The sequence below is a fragment of the Terrapene carolina genome, unplaced genomic scaffold, assembly GCF_002925995.2.
Source record: "Terrapene carolina triunguis isolate 2854851 unplaced genomic scaffold, T_m_triunguis-2.0 Scaffold42, whole genome shotgun sequence".
In the NCBI taxonomy this organism is placed as follows: Eukaryota; Metazoa; Chordata; order Testudines; family Emydidae; genus Terrapene; species Terrapene triunguis.
Genome location: NW_020664393.1, coordinates 4,028,615 through 4,052,071, shown reverse-complemented (window position 1 = coordinate 4,052,071; position 23,457 = coordinate 4,028,615). Strand labels below are relative to the sequence as shown.

The 23,457-nt window shown below is 44.3% G+C and overlaps 1 protein-coding gene across 5 annotated transcripts; it reads left to right on the top strand.

Moving 5' to 3' along the window:
• The first annotated feature begins 4,812 nt into the window (after positions 1-4,812).
• On the top strand, positions 4,813-21,904 carry GTF3C6 (general transcription factor IIIC subunit 6). 5 transcript variants are annotated; one of them, XM_024216051.1, is made up of 6 exons: positions 4,813-4,889; positions 12,032-12,112; positions 18,071-18,134; positions 18,327-18,371; positions 18,495-18,608; positions 21,222-21,904. In XM_024216051.1, exons 2-6 carry the CDS (start codon positions 12,044-12,046, stop codon positions 21,524-21,526), a joined length of 597 nt encoding a protein of 198 aa, XP_024071819.1. In that variant the 5' UTR covers positions 4,813-4,889; positions 12,032-12,043; the 3' UTR covers positions 21,527-21,904. The 5 variants fall into 5 exon arrangements, with proteins under 5 accessions (XP_024071819.1, XP_024071817.1, XP_029767785.1 ...); XM_024216049.2 differs by lacking the exon at positions 4,813-4,889 and adding an exon at positions 5,542-5,581 and having other exon boundaries at positions 12,038-12,112; XM_029911925.1 differs by lacking the exon at positions 4,813-4,889 and adding an exon at positions 5,551-5,587 and having other exon boundaries at positions 12,035-12,112.
• The last annotated feature ends 1,553 nt before the right edge of the window (positions 21,905-23,457 follow it).

Genomic DNA, 23,457 nt, shown 5'->3' with positions numbered 1-23,457 from the left:
GCATTCCATTTAACCATCTCCTCACTGGTCAACCCCCCTATTATGAAGACCTTCCACCATTCCTTCCATGATAACTTTCTCAATGTTATTTTCATCTCTATCCTTGATGTGACTAAAATACGTAAGTTTACATCTGTTGGTTTCTGAAAGCAGGGTCTGTTTCTCTGCAATCATATTTCTAACATAAGCATTTGTCGTCTTTTCCATCCAGAACATACACAAGAATCTTTGCCAGCCCACATCTCAAAGGCTTCAATTTTCTTCTTGTCAAAGCAGCATTAATTTCCCATGATTCACATCCATAAATCACTATGGAAAAAATTAGGCTTTTCACCAATTGAACCTTTGTACATTTCAAGATGCCATGGCTTTTCCAAACATTCATAAGGGATGCCATGGCGGAGCAACCCATTTCTAGTCTTCTTCTGATTTCTTTGGAACACCTTCTTTGGTTGGATATATGTGATCCCAGATAACTGAATTCATCTACTGCCTTTACAACTTGACCATTAATTGTGATGTCCAATTGCATTTTAACTGTGAAGTGTTTGAGCTTGCAAAAAACCACAAAGAGAAAGACAATGGTTTGGCAGCTGAAGAATATGAGAGAGAGTAAAAGAAACTGAGAAGACAGATCCAAAGGCAGACTAGAAGAGACAAGACTTTATAAGGGCAAAATGCATGGTACTTGAGAATTACAAAGACAGTAATAATACAAAAGGTATGTTCACAGTGGTCAGACTTCTTACAAAAAAATGTTTTCCCTGTTGTAATGGGGTGTCCCTGGGCTTTGTAGTTCCCTATGGAAGGCCTGTGGGGTCCCACTACACCCTGCCCAGGAGCAGTGAAGGTGGGTTCTCCAGGCATGCCTAGAGAGGCCTCTCAGAAGCAGCCAAACAGAGCCCAGCAGGCTCAGCTAAAAGGAGCTGCAGGTTCTTAGCAGCTCAGTTCCCATCTAGGAGCAGAGGGAAAAGGAAGGGTATGTCTCTCTGGCCAAAGGCGCTTGAGAGATAACCAGAGTTTGGTTCTGGCTGTATTTAAACTGGGTTTGCAGAGACAAAGAGGACCTACAAACCTTAACCCTGAGGTAAGGGCGAACCTAAAATAGGCCAGGTAGAAAAAGGCCAAGGGAAGAAGCAGCAATGTACTGGCGTACCTGCTGTTTATAGGGTTAGAACCTGTAGCAGAACCCTGAGTTAGAACCTGTAGTAGTGGGCAGGCCTAGGTTCCCCTGCAAGCCACAGTGGCAAAAATCCCAACAAAGGGGACAACCCTGAAGAACCTAGCAAGGGTGACGGGATTGTCAATTTATTTAACTCTTTGCTACCCCCAGAAGGGGTTCATTTGGACTGTGTGTCTTGGCTGGAGGGCCAAGCTACGGAAGACCAACCAAAGTTGACTGGCAGCCTGCAGGGGGCACCAGGGACAAGAAAAGGATTGCAGGACTGCACCTATCTGCTAGGAGGCACACAAGAGGTGAGTGACCTACACCTGTGATCAAACATAATAAAAATCATAATGGCAGTGTCCTTACCCAAAGTGATATCAAATGCCAGTGGAGAGATTGTGTCAATCTGTAGGCCTCACCAGAGCCATCTTACATGAAGTGAAGAAACTGCCTGCCAGCACAGCAGATGTGAAGGAGAGCTTTGGGCCCAGCTAGCCCTGTCCCATTATACCTACAGCCAATCCCAGGCCTGGAGGGTCGGGGGAGGAAAGGTGAGAGCAGGGCCCAGTTCAGGGCTGAATGGTGAAGAGGCAGGAACTAGCTACCACCCTACCTGAAAGGATGGATTACCAGCCTGGCAGCCACCAAGGAGCACATTCTGTCTCCCAGCGAAGGGAGACTGTGGAGGAGACCTCTGAGCCTCCAGCAACTGAGGGGGTGATTGCAGACCAGAGATGCTGTGGGGTTTGGCTTCAACAAACTCATGGCTGCCCTGCCTGAAGGACCCTGGGACTGCAGCAGGACACTGCCCAAAATCCATGAGAGGGCACCACAGGAAGCAAGTCACCCCAGCAAATTGGACTATAGTGGCCACACCCCAAACTGAAGGGAGATCAGGGCAGTGGATTCAGACTCCCTACTTGGAGTTCCCTCCATTCAGGATCAACTCAGAGAGCCCTGGGCTGGGACCCAGTGGAGTGGGAGGGCCTAGGTCCCCCTACTCCCACTGCCTGAAAGACTGAGGCACCTTGACCAGGAAAACAAAGGGCCGGCAGGCAGGCGCACCAACCACTAGCCCACCTGGTCCTCCAAGCACCCTGTTACCGAGCTATAATACAAGATGATAGAGAGTATGGAGCCAGAGCCATCAATCCTGTGAGAGCAAGTGGTGCATGCTATTATGAAAATGAAACCTGGGAAAGTACCAGCAATAGATAACACATCAGCAAAATAGTTAAAAGAGATTGGTGAGCACGGTCTACATTTTGCTTCATCCCAAACCATTTTTCAGTGACTTTAAAAAAAAAAAAGTCACAAGTTTAGCACTTGTATTAAGAAGGAAAATCCATTCATATAGCTTTTGTCTCCAAAATTACGTCATAGGATCCTTTGTATTTGCACTGGGTAAGAATTGCTTTTCCTAGGTCAGCAAGAACACTAACATATTAAACTACCAGGAATTTCAAAATTCTGCCAAGTTAGGCCTCAAAAGCTCACTGAGCTAAAGCAAACAGATGTTCTATTATGCAGATTGGCTACTGTAAGTATTTTTAACTTTCTTCATGGTGAAATAATTTGGCAGTTCTTGGGATTGTCCAACTGGATGCTTTTGTCAACACTGCATTAAGAAGCAAAGCCGTGTTCATACACGAGGAAGACAAAACAAAATTAAACAAGGTAACAGATTTCACTTTAAGGTCCCCTGGAGCATACTTTAAATCAAAGTAAGTGATTATAAAAGACATTGTGCATGAGCTTTTGTTTCTATATGCATTATATATAAACTTTCTTAGGATAATCATTAAAAGCACTGAGTTCTTTTGCATCAGTTTGTTTTAAACAAATAACTATAGACAAGTCAAACTGAGATCAAACAAGAGGTCTGATCCTCAATGCTGTTGAGCATTCTGTTTTCAATTACCCTGTTCTATTCGCGCCCTGTGAAGCATCTGACAGGATACTGGACTAGATGGACCATTGGTCTGACCTACTATGGCCATTCTTTTGTTCTAAATAGACAGACAAAACAAGCTCAGAGACCCAGCAAAGGCTCCATCTTATTAAGCGTTACTAACATAAAAAGAGCCTTTAACTGAAATGGATCGGTGTTGTGGACCTCACAGAAGCGAATAAAGAGTAAGCAGAAAGAACAGCTGCCTTGTGCAGTGGGATTAGGAAGGAGTTACAAGCGTGGGTATGGCATAAAAGAAGACATGAAAATGCGAGATAAAGAATGAGACAAAGTAAAAAGTAAAGTGGAATCCCATAAATTTGCTTCTGGTTAATTTCAGTGAGTCCCTCCCTATTTCTTGTAATATTGGTGAAGGGGAACAACCCTTAAAGAAGAAACATTATAGAGATTGTTAGATCTCAATTAAGATCATTAGTCCAAGTCCTTCACCTAGATCATATGTAAACATTCCCAAACTTCCTGATGCATCCAAAAGCTCCAATCTATAGGGCCCAATCCTGCAAAGACTTAAATCCAGGCTTACCTTTACATAGTATCAGTAACTCAACTGAAGTCAATAAAATTACTCACAGTGCATAAAATTAAGCATGCAAATAAGTCTGTGCAGGATTGGGGTCTAAATCTAAAGCAAGAGATGGGGTTTGAGGACTGACAAACAGGAGCTCCAGAGTTCTAGTCTCTGCTCTCATGAGGGCTCTCTATGGTATGTCACTTCTCTTCCTCAGTTTCCTCATCCATAAAAAGAGGATAATAGTACTAACCCTGTGTCATGGGACTGCTGTAGTTTGTGAGTATTAGATGTTTGTAAAGCACTTTGAAAATAAAAGGCTTTATCCAGCAGTCCTTACTCAGGCAGAACTTCACTTCAAGTCACTAGACGTTCTGCCTAAACACGTCAAGATTTGGCCCAAAACATTATAATTAAGTATAATTATTTAATAAACACAATACCAGTAGTTAAGGATAATTAAAAGGCTAGTTTTATCACCTCAGAATGAGTCATGAGAAGATCACTGAAATAAAGTGGTCTATGTTTACATACTGCCTTTAAAGTTAAAAACTAATTGAAAACCTCTCAAATGTTTTGATCAAGATCTCTAAATCAAGCAATATTTTGTTCATATCTCCTTCTAGTGGCAGAATATGAAATAAGTCACTCAAATGCACTTTTGTTATTTCTTAAAACCTTGTGAAATACTGCAGTTCTATTATCACCTGTGCTGAGGGGAGTGACCTGCTATTATATCAAATTATTGATTCAGATTAAAAAAAACATGCAACACTTGGAATGGAAAAAGCCCATGCACTCTGCTCCCCACCTACCACCCACAGAGTTAGAATTCATGTGGTTTGTAATCTGTCTTGTATTCCTCGATTAAAGGCAAAAATGCTCCAAAATCCTTTCTGTATTTGGGGCTGCTCCTCTCCATGAGTCTACCTGCTCATTCACTAGTAGCTCTGGGTAACTGCTCCATGAACTGATTGACTGATTACAGGCCACGGCTGGTAAATCGCATGCCTCTGGCAGCCATCAGCTACATTTTCAGTTCAGCCTACGAAAATGAAGCACTCTGGCTGTAAACCCCAGGCGAGCTCGGTTCCCATAGCAGCTTCCATACTAACCCAGCTCCCATGGCCCCTGGCCAGGGGCAGAGGGAGGAGGCTACCAGAAGTTCTCAGGAGACGGGCTGTGTGGCTGCGTGACTAGGGACACAAAGCTGGGCAGCAGTGGGCCTGCAGACATATCACGTAAGATCACTGGGCACCAACTGTGCTGAGGTCTGGGATGCCCCCCTGGGCCTTGGGGAGGCAGCTCACAGCCTAGGACCAGCCCCCCAGTAAGTTCTCCGGCACAGGCCAGCTGTACCCCTACTGCGGAGAGCCCTAGGGCCACATCGCCCTGATACCTCCCCCGCTCTCTGACCCCCTGCTCCGCCACAGGCCGCGATCCCGCTCTCCCTCCCGCCAACCACCGCTCGCCTGGCAGCCACTTCCCCTCCCCGGGCCAAAAACTCTCCTCTCCTGCCGGCCTGGCCCAGCCCCTCCAACCCTCGCCAGCCCGCTGCGCCCACAGGGCCTCTCGGGCCCGGGACTGCGCGGTGCCCGTTAGCGTTTGCCAAGCGCTAGGGCCAGTTCGCCCCGGCGGGAGCTAGGAGACGTTTGGAATCTCCCCGCGGGCGACCCTGGGGCCGGAGGGAACCTCCAGCAAACCGCCGCGCGCGCGCGCCCCAGCCCGTTCCCCGCCTAGCAAGCGGCTGGAGCAGGACTTCGCTGCTCCGGGCCCACTCCCGCCTGGGAGGATCGGGCGGCAGGATCTGAGCCGTAGGGGGCGGGACCCTCCCGAATCTAAGATGGCGGCGGCAGGGTCACGTGGTGCGCGCTGAGGAGCTGGCTCGCGGCGGGCCCGGGACATGGCGGCGGCGGGAGCTGAGGAGGAGGAGGAGGAGGTGGAGGTGGGTAGGAGTCTCCAACAGCGGCGCAGGTATCAGGTGTCTGTGCTCAGGCTTCTTGCTGCTGGCCGGTCTGATTAGTGGGGGGTGGCGGCGGCGGCGGCGGCGGCGTTTGGCTGCCCCTGCTGCCTGTGCGAGCTGCCGGGGGCTCGCGTAGGACAGCCCGATGCTACGGTCCCCGGCGCTCCCTCCACTTATTGCACGCTGTATGGCACCGGAGCCCCGGGCGGGGCTGGCCCCTGGAGGGTGTGGCCGGGGGGTGTCTGGCCAGGCGGGAAGCGGGGCTGGACACGGCCGGAGAGTGAGGCGTCAATGACAGACGGTGGGCGGGAGCCCTCACTCCTATTTTCCCGTCATATTTGCACCAAATTGGGCATCAGCGCTGCCTCGTTCCTCGCACAGCCCTGCGGCTGTGTCCCCACCCCAGGGCAAGGCGGCAGTCCTGCTCCCCTCCCTTCAGTCATTGCTCTCTCTGGCATGGCCTGCAGAGTGTATTGGAACGAAGACTGAACTCTGTTGGGAGCAACTGTGGTGATCGCGGCCATGTTGCTGCTGTGTGGAAATGAATAGCTTTGATGTCATACTGCCTGTCCCCTCTTGGGTTAGCTGGTACAAAGCTGGGCATGGTTGGGCCTGCTGCAAACTCACGGCTACTACCTATTACTCCTGGGGGAATTCTATGCCACTGCATGTGTGCAGAATTCATTTTCCCTGCAGATTTCTTTGCTTCCCTGCAGAAAAATGAAAATGACTTTTTCTGCAGGGAAAGGGAAGCTGCAAGAGCAGTCATGCACTACTCCCTAGTAGCACAGGTACATTGTTTCAGGCACCTGAATCAGCTGGCAGAGATGTAAAGTACTGTGGGGGTGGGAACACCCCATCCAGTGGCTCCTACCCTGAGCCAGGATCAGCTGCTAGTCCTGTCTGGGCTGGAGGCGGGAGAGGATGGGACTTCCTCTTCTCCTACAAGGAGTGGCTGGGGCTGTGTCAAACCCACCCTCAGAAACTTCCCCCAGCTGTAAGAAGCTCAGCCTCCTCCCCTGCTTCCTGCCCCCATCACTCCTCAGCTTTGGGGGGAGGGGTCACTGTATGGGGAGCTGCTCGCCCATCCACCCAACCCCCGTGCATCCAGATCGCCCATATCCAGACACCCCTGCCAAGTATCATCAGGGGCTCGTTCACCTGCACATCTACCAATGTGATATATGCCATCATGTGCCAGCAATGCCCCTCTGCCATGTACATTGGCCAAACCGGACAGTCTCTACGCAAAAGAATTAATGGACACAAATCTGACATCAGGAATCATAATACTCAAAAACCAGTGGGAGAACACTTTAACCTGTCTGGCCATTCTATGACAGACCTGCGGGTGGCTATCTTAAAACAGAAAAACTTCAAAAACAGACTCCAACGAGAGACTGCTGAGCTGGAATTGATATGCAAACTAGACACAATCAACTCAGGGCTAAATAGGGATTGGGAATGGCTGAGCCATTACAAACATTGAATCTATCTCCCCTTGTAAGTATTCTCACACTTGCTTCTTATCAAACTGTCTGTACTTGGCTACCTTGATTATCACTTCAAAAGTTTTTTTTATCTTACTTAATTGGCCTCTCAGAGTTGGTAAGACAACTCCCACCTGTTCATGCTCTCTGTATGTGTGTGTATATATATCTCCTCGATATGTTTCACTCAATATGCATCCGAAGAAGTGGGTTGTAGCCCACGAAAGCTTATGCTCTAATAAATTTGTTAGTCTCTAAGGTGCCACAAGTACTCCTGTTCTTCAAGTATCACGCAGTACATCCAGAACTCCCCTAGCCCTCCATACCCGAACCCCACCCCACTGAACCTCAACCCCTGCATCTGGAGTCCACCTGGACCCAGACCCTCCGCCTTCGGACCCCTGCACCTAGACCACTGCCCACTGAGCTGCCTGCAATCTACCCCCCACCCTGCTGCCCTGCATCACCCTGAGCCCCCTGCATCACCCTGAGCCCCCACACCACTGACCCCCAACTAGCTGCACTCAGACCCCCATTCCCTCAGCATCCAGACCCCTCCGCTGAGCCCCAGCCACCTTCACCTCAAAGCCCCTGTAGAGTCCTGTTGCCCCTACATCTGGAACCCCCCCCAACGAGCCTCTCTGCATCCAGATCCCCCCACACCTAGACCCCCAACTGAGCTGCCTACACCCAGATTGTCACACACACAACCCTCTCACCCCACACCTGGAGCCCCTCATACTGAGCCTCTCCACACCAGGATCCTGCCTGCCCCACAACTGGTGTACCTGGCACAGAAGAGCAGGGCCCTAGGGTGTTTCTGGGGCAGACCCAGGCCTTGTGCTGTGTCAGGGTCAGGTGCAGCCTCACCGGCGCCCCACCAGTTTCCCCCGCAGGGCTGAAGCTGGGAGGTGTGGGGCTGAATCCCGGAGCCCTGGTACTCCCAGTGCGGCAGAAGCCCTGACCCCATGGGCAGAGTTGGGGACTTGGAGGGCATTGTTCCCCTCCCACCCCCCCCAAAAAACCTGCATCACAAGAGCACAGCAGCCCCGGGGGCATCTCCTCTCCCTGCCCCCTGGCCAGGTCGGAGGTGGGAAGCTGGAGCCAGGCAGTGTGGGGCAGTCAGGGGTAGCGTTCCCTCCTCTCCTTCTGGTGCCCCAGGTTGAAGCTGCTCCTCAGCTCCCAGCCTCCTTTGCTCCTGCAGAGGCAGCCGGTAAGAGCCCACCCGGGTGGGGAGACCCGGCTCCATGGCTGGCAGACCCCTCCGGGAACCAGGGCCGGCTTTAGTAGGTGCGGGGCCCCATGCCGGGACGCGAATTGTCTCGTGCCACTCCACCCCCTCCCTGCCCCATTGGATCCCTCCCCAAATCCCCACCTTAGCCCCAGCCCCCCCTCCCCAAATCCCTGCCCTGGCCCTGCCCCCCATCCTGGCCCCGCCCCCTCTCTGCCCTATTGGATCCCTCCCCAAATCCCCGCCCTGGCCCCACCTCTTCCCCCAGCACGCTGCATTCCTCCTCCTCACCCCTCCCTCCCAGGCTTGTGCTGATCAGCTGCATGGCGGCGCAAGCGCTGGAGGGAGGGGGGAGAAGCAGGACACGGCTTTTTTTTTTTTTTTTTTTCCCCTCTCCCGGCCGCCCTGGATGTTGCGGGGCCCTCTTAGGCGTGGGGGCCCATTCTGGGGAATCGGCCGAATCGGCTTAAAGCCGGCCCTGCCGGGAACAGGTATCGTAGGGGAGTCCTCACAGCACACAGCCCCTAATACTCCTCTTCCTACACCCTGAGCTACCCCCTGCCTGCACACAGCCCCTAGCACACCTCTCCCTGCACCGAGCTATCCCCCTGCCTACACACAGCCCCAGCTACCCCTCTCCCTGTACCCTAAGCTATCCCCTCCCTGCACCCAGCCCCTAGCCACCCCCTCCGTGCACCCACAACCACCCCCTGTGTGCATAGGCACCGAGTCTTCCCGGTGGGTGCTCGACCCCGCTCCTGCACCACCCTCGCCCTGCCCCCATTCTACCCCTTCCCCAAAGTCCCCGCCCCCTTCCTGCCCCCATTCCACCCTCTTCTCCCAAGTCTCCACCCTGCCCCGCCTCTTCTCCACCTTCTCCCCTGAGCACGCTGCATCCCTGCTCCTCCCCCTCCTTCCCGGAAAGTCCTAAACGCAGTCAAGCAGCTGTTAGGCGGCGGGAAGCAAAGGGAAGGAGGGAGAGGAACGGGGACGCGCCGCATGGGGGGGGTGGAGAAGGGGGCTTGGAGTGGGGAGCTTGGCTGCCGGTGGGTGCGGAGCACCCAGTAATTTTTCCCCGTTGGTGCTCCAGCCCTGGAGCACCCACGGAGTTGGCGCCTATGCCTGTGTGCACACAGCCCCAGCTACCCCCTCCCTGCATCTTGCGCTACACCATCTGCACACAGCCCCTAGCTACTCCCTCCCTGCACCCTAAGTTGTTTTCAAACTTTTTGAGCTAAGCCCTCCACCTTTTGAATTATAGTTTTTGGTTGTGGGCCCTCCCCAACCCAGACAGGCTGGGTGGCCTGCTGAGATGAGTCAAGGGGTGGAGGTGGCACTCCCTCCCTGTACCCCAATAGAAGTCAAACTACGCCTATGCCCCTGCCCCGAGACCTCCCGTGCTGCTGCTGGGCCCTGAAGTTTTTATAACATGTCGAGGGGGGTCTCAGAAAGAAGAATGTTGAGAACCCCTGATCTAGTCCAGCCCCCTGTGCTGAGATAGGACCAAGTAAACCTAGACCTTCCCTCACAGCTGTTTGTCCAACCTTTTCTTAAAAGCCTCTGCTGATGGGGATTTCACAGCCTCCTTTGGAAGACTATTCTAGAAGTTAACTAGTCTTGTCATTAGAAAGTTTTTCCTACTAGCTAACCTACATCTCATTTGCTGCTGATTAAGCCCATTATTTCTTACCTTACCTTACCTTAAGTGGACATGGAGAACAATCCATCACTGTCCTCTTGTAATTGCCCTTTGCATATTAGACGACTGTTATCAGGATTCCCCACCCTTCTGTTTTCTAGAGTAAACATGCTCAGTTTTTTTTAACTTTTCCTCATAGGTCAAGTTTTCTAAACTTTTTACATTGTTGTTGCTTTCACCTTGACTCTCTCCAGTTTATCCAGATCTTTCTTGAAGTGTGGTGCCCAGAACTGGATACAATACTCCTGCTGAGGCCAGGTCACTAGTGCCAAGTAGAGAGGGACAGTTATCTCCTGTGTCTTACATGTGAAACTCCTGTTAATACACCTCAGAATATTAGCCTTTTTTGCAACTGCAACACGTAGTTGGCTCTCATTCAATTTGTGATCCATTGTAACCCCCAAACATTTTCGGCAGTACTACTGCCTACCCGGTTATTTCCCATTTTGTAGTTGTGCATTTGATTTTTCCTTCCTAAGAGCAATACTTTTCACTTGTCTTTATTTAATTTCATCTTACTGATTTCAGACTAATTCTGCAATTTGTCAAGGTAATTTTGAATTCTCATCCTAGCCTAGCCTATTCTCCAAAGTGATTGCAAGCCTTCCCAGCTTGGTGTCCTCTGCAAATTTTATAAGCATACTTTTGATGGTTTACAAATGGTAACATTTTATAGTGTAGAGCAGCAAGCTTTTGACGCTCTAGAAGAATGCAGGTTATGATAGTGGCTTTTATAATGTGGACACCAGTCAGCTAGGAAGTGGACTGACACCAGTTCATTTCACACAGGATACTGGAACTGGTGTTATTTGTATTAGGATAATACCTAGAGTGCACATCTGAGATCAGGTCCCAATTGTGGTAGGCACTGTACAAACATACAAGATGGTCCCTCCCCCCAAAAGCTTACATTCTAAATAGACAAGATACTCCAAGTGTGGAAGGGAGAAACTGTGGTACAGAGAAGCGAAATGACTGCCCAAGGTCACAGAAAGTTAGTGGTGGAGAGCAAAGTAGAACTCAAGTCTCCCAAGTCCATTTGGTACTTTATCCATTGCACTGCATTGCCTCTCCAATGGAGTCATGTTTTAAAAATCTTCCAGCTATAACAAAGTTGGTTTTTATTTGAGATGTTTATTTTTGTGATAGTAGAGGACTGTGATCGCAAAGCCAGATTGTTACATGTAGACAACTGAAACTGGAAAAAATACTTTATTATATAGGAGGAAGAACTTTGAAAATAATACTGATACTGTCACATTATTTTACCGTAACCTTAAAAAAAAGTGTAATAGCTACTCATAAGCTGTAAAATCAAACTTGCAATATTTCCTTTGCTACACTTTAATTAAATTAAATTGTGTGTTCACTGATCACTATTATAAGATTGGTTATGAAAATTGGGCATCTATCGTTTATCTTCAGAAAAAGACCGGCAAGGATCTGTCAACACCATTTTCTCCTCCTATACTCCCCGTCCCCTCAAAGTAAGGAATTACAAGAACAAATTAAATGGAAAGGCAACACACTGTAAACAGATAGAAGGGAAAAAACTTTATAATTAACCTATAAAATTCACTGCTACAGTATATAATTGGTAAATGTTGAATCATTGTAAGATTTAATTAAAAATATGAATAAGTATAATATGTGCTGTTACGCTAGCTAGCATAAAATTATAAGGACTGCCAGTCCTTATTCTTCCAGGTATAAACTGAACACTATCTGAGGTCGAATGCAAACAACCTTCAAATTCAGTTGCAGTTTTGGTGACATGGACAGAATGTGTACTAGTTGGATATTATTTTGCTCTGGTATAGCAATGTCTTTGTGTTGTTTTGCAAACAAAGAATATAGGTCAAATTTTGGTTCTACAGTTCTAGTTTTGAGGGTGGTCTGTTTTAATAGCAAAGTAATAGACATATTTGTGTTCATTTTAAAGTTAATTTATTTAGTGTTCTAAATATATGATGCATGAGCTTTATACGTTTATTTTGCAGGAGCAGCTGGTCATGGTGGAATTATCTGGAATTATTGATTCAGACTTCCTAGAAAAATGTGAAAACAAATGCAAGATTTTGGTGAGTTTGACTACAACATATCAGCAAAGAGGCAAGTTTTTATTTTCGTGAACTAGGAGAAATTGTAGGGCCTCATTGAACTCAATGGGCTTTGGATCAAACCCTTAGTGCAGAAATATGCAGACTATATGGGTGATAAACTGTCCATGGTCTGTGCACAGAGCAATTAGCATCAGTGGACAATGTGAATGCATATCAAAAGTTCCCTTTGGCCTGTGAATATACTCTTATGCAAAACTTAGGGTAAAACTTTCAAAAGCACCCAAGTGACTTAAGAGTCTAAATCAGAGGTGGCTAAGGCTTGTAAGTCACTTATGCCCAGACCCATAAAGGGATGTAGAGGTTGAACTCCTAACTTCTGCATGCGTAGCCACCTAGTGGAATCCACAAATCCACAAAGTACGGGTTAGGTACTTAGGTTCCCTATAAAATGCATGGAGGGAGAGATGCCTAAGAATGGGATTCCCAAAAACCAGCACACTTGGTGTGGAGTTGCCTAAACTAGCTAATGTGAGATGCTCAGGAAAGGGGTGTTTCCTACATCCTGCGCCCTTATTGAGTTAGTTGCTTAAGTCCAAGCTACAGGGAGGTGCCTACATCTGTTTATGATCCATACCCAGGAGCTCTGCTCCTAGAGTCAGACAGCTTAGGCACCTAAGCAATTTCTTGGAAGAAACAGAGGATGAGGATGAAGTGTTGCCGGTGGCAGTACCCTTCTTATAACTTTTAGCCCAGTGGTTAGAGCACTCACCCAGGTTCCATTATGCCCTTTGCCTGCGGGGGAGTAATGATTTGAACAGTGGTCTCCAACCGCTGAATGCCCTCCCACCTCTGAGTGCCCTAACTGCTGGGCTATGGAATATTCTGATGTCGATCTCCTTCAGTCTTTCCTGGTATAGCTGTTCCATTTAGCTAAATACTTAAATAGTCATTGGGCAAGAGACAGACAGTGAGAATGACTCTAGCATGGTGGTTACTCACCTGGGAGTGGGGATACCCAGGGTCCAGTCCCCCTCTTCAATGGGTAATTGTTTATCCAAAATACAACAGCTTCAACAGGAGAGATTGAGGGAAACCAACATCAGAATATCTCTTAGCCTGCTGATTAGAGCACTCTCTCCTGAAAGGATTTGAACAGAGGGCCTCCCCTGTGGAAGAAGGGGAGTGGAATCTGAGTCCCACTACCATCTTTTTCAGACTGATTTTGAACAGGCCCCGATGCAGTAGGCGTGCTCTGAGCACCCCTACCAGATCAGGCCCCGCAGGCAAGATAGGCCAGGGAACCTCTGTCTTCACCTGGTTTGAGGATCCCATTGGGGCTTAGGCATGAGATAGGTGTCCAGACTGCTAGAGTGAGACATTGTGTGGATGCCCAGAGACACAAACTTAGGCATCTAGAGAACTTTGACAGCAAAAATTTAGGTGCTGAGTGAGTTTGCATACATACAGGCTTAGGTGGCTGCCAAGCAGGGGCTTTGTGGATTGCAGTGTCATTTAAATCTGGGGCTTAGGCACTTAAGTCCCTTTGTGGATCTAGGCCTTAGGTGATTTTGAAAATTTTACCCTGATCCATGCAACTTTAATATGGGCAAGTACACTTCCTGACAATTTCTTGACAACAGCTTGCAAACAATGCCCATTTTTACCTTAATGACATCCTGTTTACTCTCTCAGCCCAAAATACTGCCCAGTGAGCCCTGATATACAGCATATGAAGAGCAGCTTAGTGTTAAGTTTTCAGCAGACATTTTTATCTCTTAAGGTTGTCTACTGTATTACAAAATTACTGTCAAAGGCAGAGAGGGTTACCTAGTCCTCACTCTTTTGCAATTGAGTGATTTTAATTGATTCCCCTATGTGAGACAAGGTGTCTTGCTTGTGGAAACTACTGATTGCCCCAGAGTCTTGTAAAGGATTAGTGTCTTCCATATATAAGGGGTTATGTAAAATGTGGACGTTTGGTAGACCCAAAGCTAGAAAGAGATGAAAAATGCCTTTGAACATGCCACTGATGACCAAAATAAATGAGTCAATAAAATTAGTTCCTAAATCTCAATTACAGCGACATCAGAGAAACTTAATACAAGTTCATACATACATTATGCATCATTCCTGTTCTCCTGAGTAAATTTTGTTCTTGGGTCTGACCCAGCTTATTTGAAATATGGTACACAGATGGCTGACTGGGCATGTTACTGGTGACCTTGCCCAAAGGTAATATCATAGTATTGCATATTTTGATCGGTATCAATGTGATTTTGCTTTAAATTGTATTCCTTGCGATCATATTGTACTCTTACTAGAAAACTTTTCTATATTTACAGAACACCACCACTCTCTCACTCCAAGCCACTTTTCTCCTTTCCCACAATGAGAATTACTTGAGAGACTCTCTTATTGTGTCATGAAGATCAGTTCTTATAAATTGGATAAAAGATTCAGCCCCATGGTGCTTACTCTGGATTTCAATGCTCCTGGAATCCTGGTCATGGGGGGAAAAAATGGCCTCACCTTCAGGATAGATTTGTGGGGGAGGGGAAAGAAATAACAGCCAAACAAACAGTGTTTTTAAATAGTGAAAGCCATTTACTCTTATCAGACACTACTAAACTTTTCCAGTTTTTGCATCTTATACAGTAGTGCAGGGATCTACATTTTCTATCCTACTTTGATGTTAATGATGTTATCAGTTTTAGCAGGAAAAACAAAACCCCAAGCTTAGTCTCAGAAGACTTTTTTAAAAAGTTACTTTTTGGAAGTATTTGTGGGAGAATCTCATTGGTTTGTATTAACAACAGTTCTACCCACTGTGGATTTTACAAAATTAACATGAAAGGCCCTCATCTCACAAACAAGTAACTTAACTTTACACATCCGAATAGTCTCACTGATGAGGCCAAACAAATATAATTGTATCTATCAAGGTCAGTACATTACAACAAATATGCTTTGTTCAGGTATTTATTTTAAGCATAGTTTAATTTTAATTATATTTCACAGTATACTAGGAAAAATAATGAAGTATCAGTAAGGGGGCATCACTATAGTACTAGTTACTAATGAGACACCCAGTTTTGAATCTTTGCTAAGAAATGGAGTGTGACCTGGGGTGCCTGGGGCAGACCTTACTGAAAATATTAAGGCCAGGGCAGGCTGCATAAGGAAGAGCAGACACTCCCAAACGGGTGGTTAACACTGAAGTTAAACTCACCAACCAGTCACAAACTGTGCTTCTGATCCCCCACACTGGTTATTGAGAAGCTAAAAAAAAATAAAAATCACACAGCTCCCTTTATTGCATTCCAGTTCTCTGGTTCCCAGTCAGCACCTAGGTCCAGTACAGTGAAAAGTTATTTAAAAACTCTGCTCACTATACAAAATGTTCTTCTGACCCCAAAGGGTCAGCCACATCACCAGGTCAATATTACTTTGGATCTTACGTAAAATACCATGCTGACAGTCAATCCTTTAGAGTCTAAAACTAAAGGTTTATTCTAAGGAAAAAAGAAAGAACAAGAAGAGATTTGTTAAATGGTAAAGCAATTGGATACATACAGAGACTTCAGAATCCATATATCAGGTTCTTAGCAGTATCCCTGGATGGGTCATTCAGTCCTTTGTTCAGAGCTTTGTTTGTAGAAATGTTACTCCAGAGGTAAGAAGCAGAAATGAATACAAAATGGAGATGATGCAGCTGTCCTTTATATTCCTTTTGCCATCTGGCTTGTACTTCCTGTGTCCCAAACAGAAGCTTCACAGCACGTGGCATGGAAAAGCCTTAGAGTTCTCTATCTATAGGCATGTCCCTACTTGTCCTGCTGACTCATAAGGTGTAGCCCCTGGCTCCTTTCAGTGGGTTCTTTATACAGCTGATGACCGTGATAGGCCATCAAACAGGCTAGGCAGTGCTGATGCCAATCTGTCTGGGGGTGTCACCTAGAAACACAGCACAAGTTTTGAAATACAGATATATCAAACATATCTATAACTAACAATAAAAGGTGATAGAAACATATAAACAAGATTTTCATACTTGGCAAATCATAACATTTTCACATGGCATATCTGGTAAGATTCCTTGCAATTTTATAATATTGGGATCAACAATATCATAAAGTGTCTCCCATATTTCATACAGCGTCACATGGAGTAGACTGTTGGTTTTTTTTCTGAAAACATTTCAGGCTTATGAAGTGAGAATACGTGAGCTTCTGTTGTTTTTTCAGTTTTAAGGTTGCTCGTGTTCTGATAGCGATTTAGAAAATTAATTTTTGTGTACTTAAAATATTGTGGCTCACCATTAAGAGTTCTTCTGATCTTGCAACTGATTCTCCATCTGATGTCTTCCTTAATTTGTGGTATCATAATTGGGTTGTGTGGAGAGGACTGATATTACAAATTGAGGATTGTGATTCTGTATGAAGAATAAGCAGGAAGAGCCAATAACCTGTTAGATTATAAATCTTGTCTCTATGCCCTGTATAGTTGGAAGGGCTCAGAGCCAGCACAACTTATGAGGTTCTGTTGCAGAAGGGAGGGCAGGATTTTGGAACCTCGTGCAAGGGTCCCAACCTCTATGCTGCAAAGCTATGTTCAGTGGGGACTTCCAGCATCCCTGCATGCAACTGGGTTTTGGGAAGGCATATACTCAGTAGATCCTCTGGCCAGCTCTGCCCTCCCCCTTCAAACCATGCCTCCCCAACCCAAAAAACACACTCCCAAAATCAATGCACAGGAGCCACAGAAGCTATTGTAAACCTGAAGTTGCATTAATGGCAGTGAAATAGATTTTGTACTGAACTGCAGCCAGAATAAGGATTTCTTCCACCCTCTTGTCCACACAGAAATCCCCCAGCATGCAGCCCTGAAACTAGATAAAGGTTTTGTCCCTTAGGGAATAATTTATTTTCCATGCAAGTAAACTTAGTAATATAAAACTCTGAGTTAAAATACTGTTTTCCCTGAGGCAATTACATAAAGTACTTTTTAAAAGCTGTTAAGAAATAGGAGATTGAATACAGGTTAGTTTATGCTCCTTTGGACTTCTAGCAACTGCCTCTTCCCTCTACATGCTGTAGCCTTTTCCAGGTCAAAGACTTTTTAAAAGGATTCAGTCAGTGGGACACCATCAACTGAAAAATAGCGTTTGTCTTAAAATCATGTACTGAGTATAATTAATATAACATCTAAAGTTACTATGATTGAAAGAAGTTGTCACCCCAAAATATTTGTTTGTTTACTTTGTTTCACAGCATTTTGTGTTTAGTCAGGTTCACTATTTCTTTTGTATAGTCACTTCCCTGTTGATTGTGAGACACTCTCACAGAAATGGGAGAAAAAATACACTTTAAAAATAGGGGAAAGTGATTGTAAAGCCACAGAAACTTCTAGAAGGAAACAGAAGCAGGAATAGTGCTGGAAACCACTTTTAACTCACTTTTAGAAATTTACTTGATAAGTTGATGGTGTCCCTTTATTTTCAGAGATCTGCTGGTTGCATATAAATAATACCTTCCTATTGCTGCCATTGGACTGGTGATGTGTCTGCGTGCTGTTTAGGTGTTTGTGTACTATGCAACCTTTTTTTCTCCTGCACACCTTTCTCATTTGCTTACCTAATTGTCTGAGATATACTGTATATCTGTTTCATCTAAATCTCACCGTTTAGGAAGCTTTTGAGTCTATAAACTGAAAATAACGTTTCCTTTCTGTATGTTTATTTTTCTCCCCATACTAATCTCAGTGTGATAGAATAGACTTGATTTACTATCGCTAGTTTGCATTTCATATTGCTTTTTTGTCTTGTACTGCATATACCATTTCAGGGAATCTGTATATAATGTTGGTTTTACTGTACTTGGCATACCAGTTTACCAGTTGTTTTCTTTAGTCTTGATGCCTTGCCTTGACTAGCTGAAGCATGACTTCAATGTAATTTCTGTCTATCCTTGTTCGTAGGGAATAGACACAGAGAGGCCCATTTTGCAAGTGGACAGATATGTCTTTGCTGGGGAATATGAAGGTAGGAGACGATTATATGGATGAAACCTCTCATTTTCAGTGTGACATGTAGGACCCAATCATGAGAGATACTGATCATCCTCAACTTCCATTGACTTCAGTGGAGGTGGAGAGCACTCAGCTTTTTGAAGTACTGGGCCCTTGGCAAATAACCTCTGTTATTTCTCAGCTAAATGTCCTTTGTTCTCCATAGATACCCTTGGAACCTGTGTGGTGTTTGAAGAAAATGCAGAGCATGGTAAATGATACATCTTGTATGTTCTGGTTTGTATCTGAGCTGAAGCTGTAAGGTTCAGATAATTTTCATGTTTCAGATGATGTGGATGTTCACTAAAATGAATCAATTAATTTTTATTTATAGTGGACGCAGAAGGAAACCAAAAACTACAGCTGAAATACAAGTGCCACACGGTGAAGAAGCTGAACATGACACGGACGCTTCTGACTGAAAAGAAGGAAGGAGAAGAGAGTGTAGGTTAGTGCACCTGGTCTTATACGTGGGAACATGTGAGATCATGCTAGGACTAAACCTTATCCTTGATACGAGGCTGAAGACAGAAATTAGTTTGACCATTTAGTGCCAGTAAACATCCAGGGAATTAAAGGATACAAGCTTTCTGTCCTTAAACAACAAATGATATATAAACAAATTAACTGAACTAAAAATTAATTATAGCTCTTTGTAAAGCTTCCTGTGATTTTGGCCATACTACTTTCCATTTTAATATGCATTCTGTAGGCAAATTAAGTTCTGGTGCACTTGCTTCAATGGTGTTGTACCATTTCACAACAGGATTAAATTTTGCCTTTTATCTCTAGGCCGGAAGTCAATGCTGTTTCTGTATTTAGATATTTACAGTAATACTGCTCCTAGCAATTTCTTATTCCCAATTGTTCCTGCTATTTTGCTCATGCACAGGGTTAGGAATAAAGAGCCATTTTATGCTAAATGTATACATATTCAGCTGGAAGATTACATTTTATGGTAATAAAAAGTCATCTTGTGAGCAATCTAGATGTGAAGATCTGATCACAGATGGGATGACTTTTACCCATAAGATGTAACATTTCCTCTCCCCACCTAATACTACCTATTGATTTATTAAGAAATCATTCATTTTAAAAGATAGTGTAATATAGTTGCTTAATTAAAACAATGCCACTGTAGGAAATGTTCTAATTGAACTCTCAAGCTTCCTCACAAGCAATTCAATGCTTGCACATGACAAACACTCAATACTCATACATTTGCCACTTGACACATTTTGATTACTGTATACTGAGATTGTGTGACTTCTGAAGAGCATACTTACATGAGGGAAGAAATACCAGTTCCATTAGTAATCTGTATTTGCAGTACAGTACTTGTTTTTAATAAACTGGTCTACAGACCTGCTGTACCGCTTTTCATTAGTAGTCATTCTTAGACGTTCTCAGGTGCCATGTTCCATCAAGTTATTTGATATTCTAAACTTAATTTAACATGATAGTCTTCATTCTGCATCAGTAAAATATATTCTCAGCATCTTGAATTGTATGGAAACAGTTTTGGAACTTGCATAGGTGCTGTTTGGCACCTAGATACAACAGTGTTGGCACAGTACAAAATAAATACCGAAGAATGGTAAACTAATGTCTGTGTGATCCACTATTTCGCTGGTATTATAAATAATTGGAAAACCAACCTTTGGATGAAAAGGATTTCCCCCTCCCAGTATTTATAATGCAAGTGGGATTTTCTGTCATCATATAAATGCACTGATTCTAAGATAAATAGGAATTGGAAAAGGATTATCCTATTAAATAATAGTTTTTAGTTACCCCAGACACACTTAGACATAGTTAACCAAGACACAGCCCTAACTTTCAGGGAACCTTCAACAACCACAAAAACTAGTGGCCTCAACTCCTGAATGTATGGTGGGACTCAGCCCAAAGATAAAGATCTACATTCTTGAAAGATGTTATTCCCATCCCAGTCATTCTTTTGGATTAGGCAAGGAAATGTTGACCTTTACAACTTCGTACCATTTATTTTTTGTATCACTGCTGTGGAAGAATGGAAAGCTGTTAGATGAACAAACAGAACCAGCATATGAGAGAGACACAAAACTCAAATGCCAGTAAATCAACAAAAGGCATCCCCATTAAGGGGGAAATACCATCCCCATTAAGCAGCCCTCATTGCTTTGATGTATTATTGATTTTAATCTCTTGGAGTGTACTGTAATTGAGTGACCCCATTTGTGACAGCAATAGGTACCATAAAAAATCATATATTACCAAATTTTAAAAATGTAATGGGCTTAGCTGGTGGTGCAATAGTTACATTTTACACAGCACATGGGAGACCACATCTCAATTCTTGATACCTCCGTAGGTTGAAAATACTTAGGAGTCAGCAGTAGTAGTTGGTGTGTTGGAGGTGGACAGGTGTTGAGTCATCTAATAGGAAACACTGGCTGATGTGAAGAAGCAGTGGAGCTAAGGGTTTGTTGGGGGCACTGCTCAGCTAGAAGAACAATAGTTCTGATATGTAGCTCTCAAGTGCAAAGCAAATGAAAATGGCTGATTAGAAATCATCTATATGATGGGGATTCTGAAGACCCTCTCTCAGTTCTTAGAAAAAATATTATATTGGAGACATAAGCCAGTATAAGCAAGCAAACAAACCTTCTACCCCGCAGAGTTTTATGCTGTATTGCTTCAGGACAGTGAAAATTAAGCTGCTATTTGTCTTAACTAAGAATTTTTCTCCTCACTTCAGCACATGAGGATCATAGTGAAAACAGGTCTGTCTTATGCAGCAGAAGGAAGTAAGGACATTTGGGAGGGATTTTACTGTCTCCAGTTTAGAAAATGGGTCACAGGCAGTTCCCTTTCCTCAAGTCTTTTTGTAGCAGAAGCTTACGGCAAACACCACCTCAGACGTGATGATGGTTTTCCTCAAACATAACATTACTTTTGTTGCATATTTCTAGTTATTTTTTAAGGCTAAAACAATAAACTCGTGAAACTAAGAAAATATATCGTCTTGCTGTTAAAATCTCTCCTCCCCGTTTCACTAGTTTATCTTTTTTCTGACCAGGTGGTGTGGAGTGGTTACAGATTAAAGACAAAGATTTCTCATACAGCAGACCTAATACGATTTGTAGTTTTCTGCACCAAAAGGAAGATTCTGAGGAGGCAACTCAGGCCCAGGACAAATTGGCAGATGAGTCGGAGGGAGAGGTCAATGACAAAGGGAACTCTGACCTAAATTACGAACTGAAGAAGCAGAATAGCATGGAAATGGATGACTCTATCCCTCTCATTGATAGCCCTGCCTCTGAAGCAGAGAACTCTCCTAGAGGAAGTGCCCAGGACATTACCTTAGATGATGCTCCTAGGTGATGTCAAGTCTGCAGCGTCCAGAAGTGAGGATTAATGGAATTAGTTAATACTATGAACCAAATTTTTAAAGTCACCTCAACCTGACCTCCACTTTATGTGAGTAATTAATAGAGACTGCAAAACTGCACCCACAAATTTGGAAGCCATTTTAAGGTCTTGAACGTGATGATTATAGTATCTGTCTCTGTGTTAAATATACATGCATTTCAAGCTAGCATCTTTACCTCTGAGTTGAAGACCAGGAACAAATGACTAAATGAGAAGGAGACACCATAAAAAAACTCTGATGTATTGCACATCCATAAATATCAGTAAAAGTAAATATTTTCTTTGTAAGATATCTGTTGCAAAATAAAGCCTTGACATTTTCAGTTATAATTTCAGCTTGAGGTTTCATGTCATTACTAGGGTGACTAGATGTCCTGATATTTGGGGCTTTTTCTTATATAGGCTCCTATTACCCCCACCCTCTGTCCCGATTTTCATACTTGCTATCTGGTCACCCTTACCCATGTGGACATTCCTTTCAGGAAATGCTATACAAGTGACCTATTTGGTAAGATTGGTAGGCACCATACGAAACACATCTGAGTTGTTTTTGGTAGCCTGTTTCTTTCCTCCCTCCACTCCATATGGTCCCCAATAGGAGACCACTTCTGGTCAGAACGTTTCAATCAGCAGTTGAAGTCTGTGAGTGATCTAGGGGTTTAATCTTGTTCTGTCAACAAAAGGCAAAACTTATTCTTTACTTAATTTTATTGTAACATCTCATTGAGTTTACTAGAACCTCACTTAACCCTGTTTTGTCCAGCTTGCACCTGTCATTCATTGATATAGACTTGACTTTATATATAGTGTTGCTAAAGGGACACTAGTTAGTTTCAAAACTTCCAAGTTGAAAATTAAAGAAGAACAACTTTAAACCATGTTCTGAATATTTTTGAAATAATTCCTTTAAAAACACTTTCAGGATTTTTTTTTTTTTTTTTTTGCTCCCCTATTTGACTAACCATTATAATCAGTTTCTCCCTTGCATACTGTTTGTTTGGGGGAAATAGTGAAACTGACATTTCATAGCACATTATGTACAAAGTAAACCTTGCATTGTTTTGCCAACTTGTTTCAGACAGTCATAATAATCTTAGATGTTTTTAACTATATTAAGTACAACATTTTCAAACAAAAATGTGACTTTCACATTGACAGTGTTTTTTCTCTAAATTAGTGTGTGTTCTCTATGGAAAACTGTTGTGGAATAGAGTGAAGCAATGTGGCATTTGTTGTGGTGTCCTCTGTTCTCCACTAGCCCACTGTGCTCACCTTTCTGTCGTTTTCAGTGTTTAAAGTAACAGCACAAAACAGATTTTTACATTTCTAAATGTTATGTAGAATATGACATTGGTCATTTTGGCTGCTGCACAGTGGAAAAATTGGTGGAAGGTGAACAAAGGATAGGATGGAGAAGTGAGTAAGGCTAGCTGGCCCAGCATTAGAGATACAGGACCAGATCTTCGTCTGGTGTAACTGGAGTAGCTCTATTGACGACTTCCATCCCAGCCTAGAGTAACTAACAAAAATGTTTGCGTCCTGGAATAAATTTATTGTGGAGTTTCTAAATTAGCATTTAGAAAGGTGTTAATCGATTGCCAAGTAGCTGAAGTTACAACAGGATCACAACTCTAATCTAGACATACTTGGTATTTCTTCCCAGAGCATTTCCACTGGGAAAATTGGGCCCTCTAAGAGACTGTCTAGATACACACATTGCCCTGGTTTAAATTACATTGTGTTGGTTAAATTAATGCAACTTTTGTATGTGGAGACTCTTTTATGTAGGTTTAAAACAAGTTATTGGTTTGGCTTGCACCTCAGTACGCTTACCAACACAAGGTAAATGATACAAACCAGGTTTAAATGGCGATGAATATCCA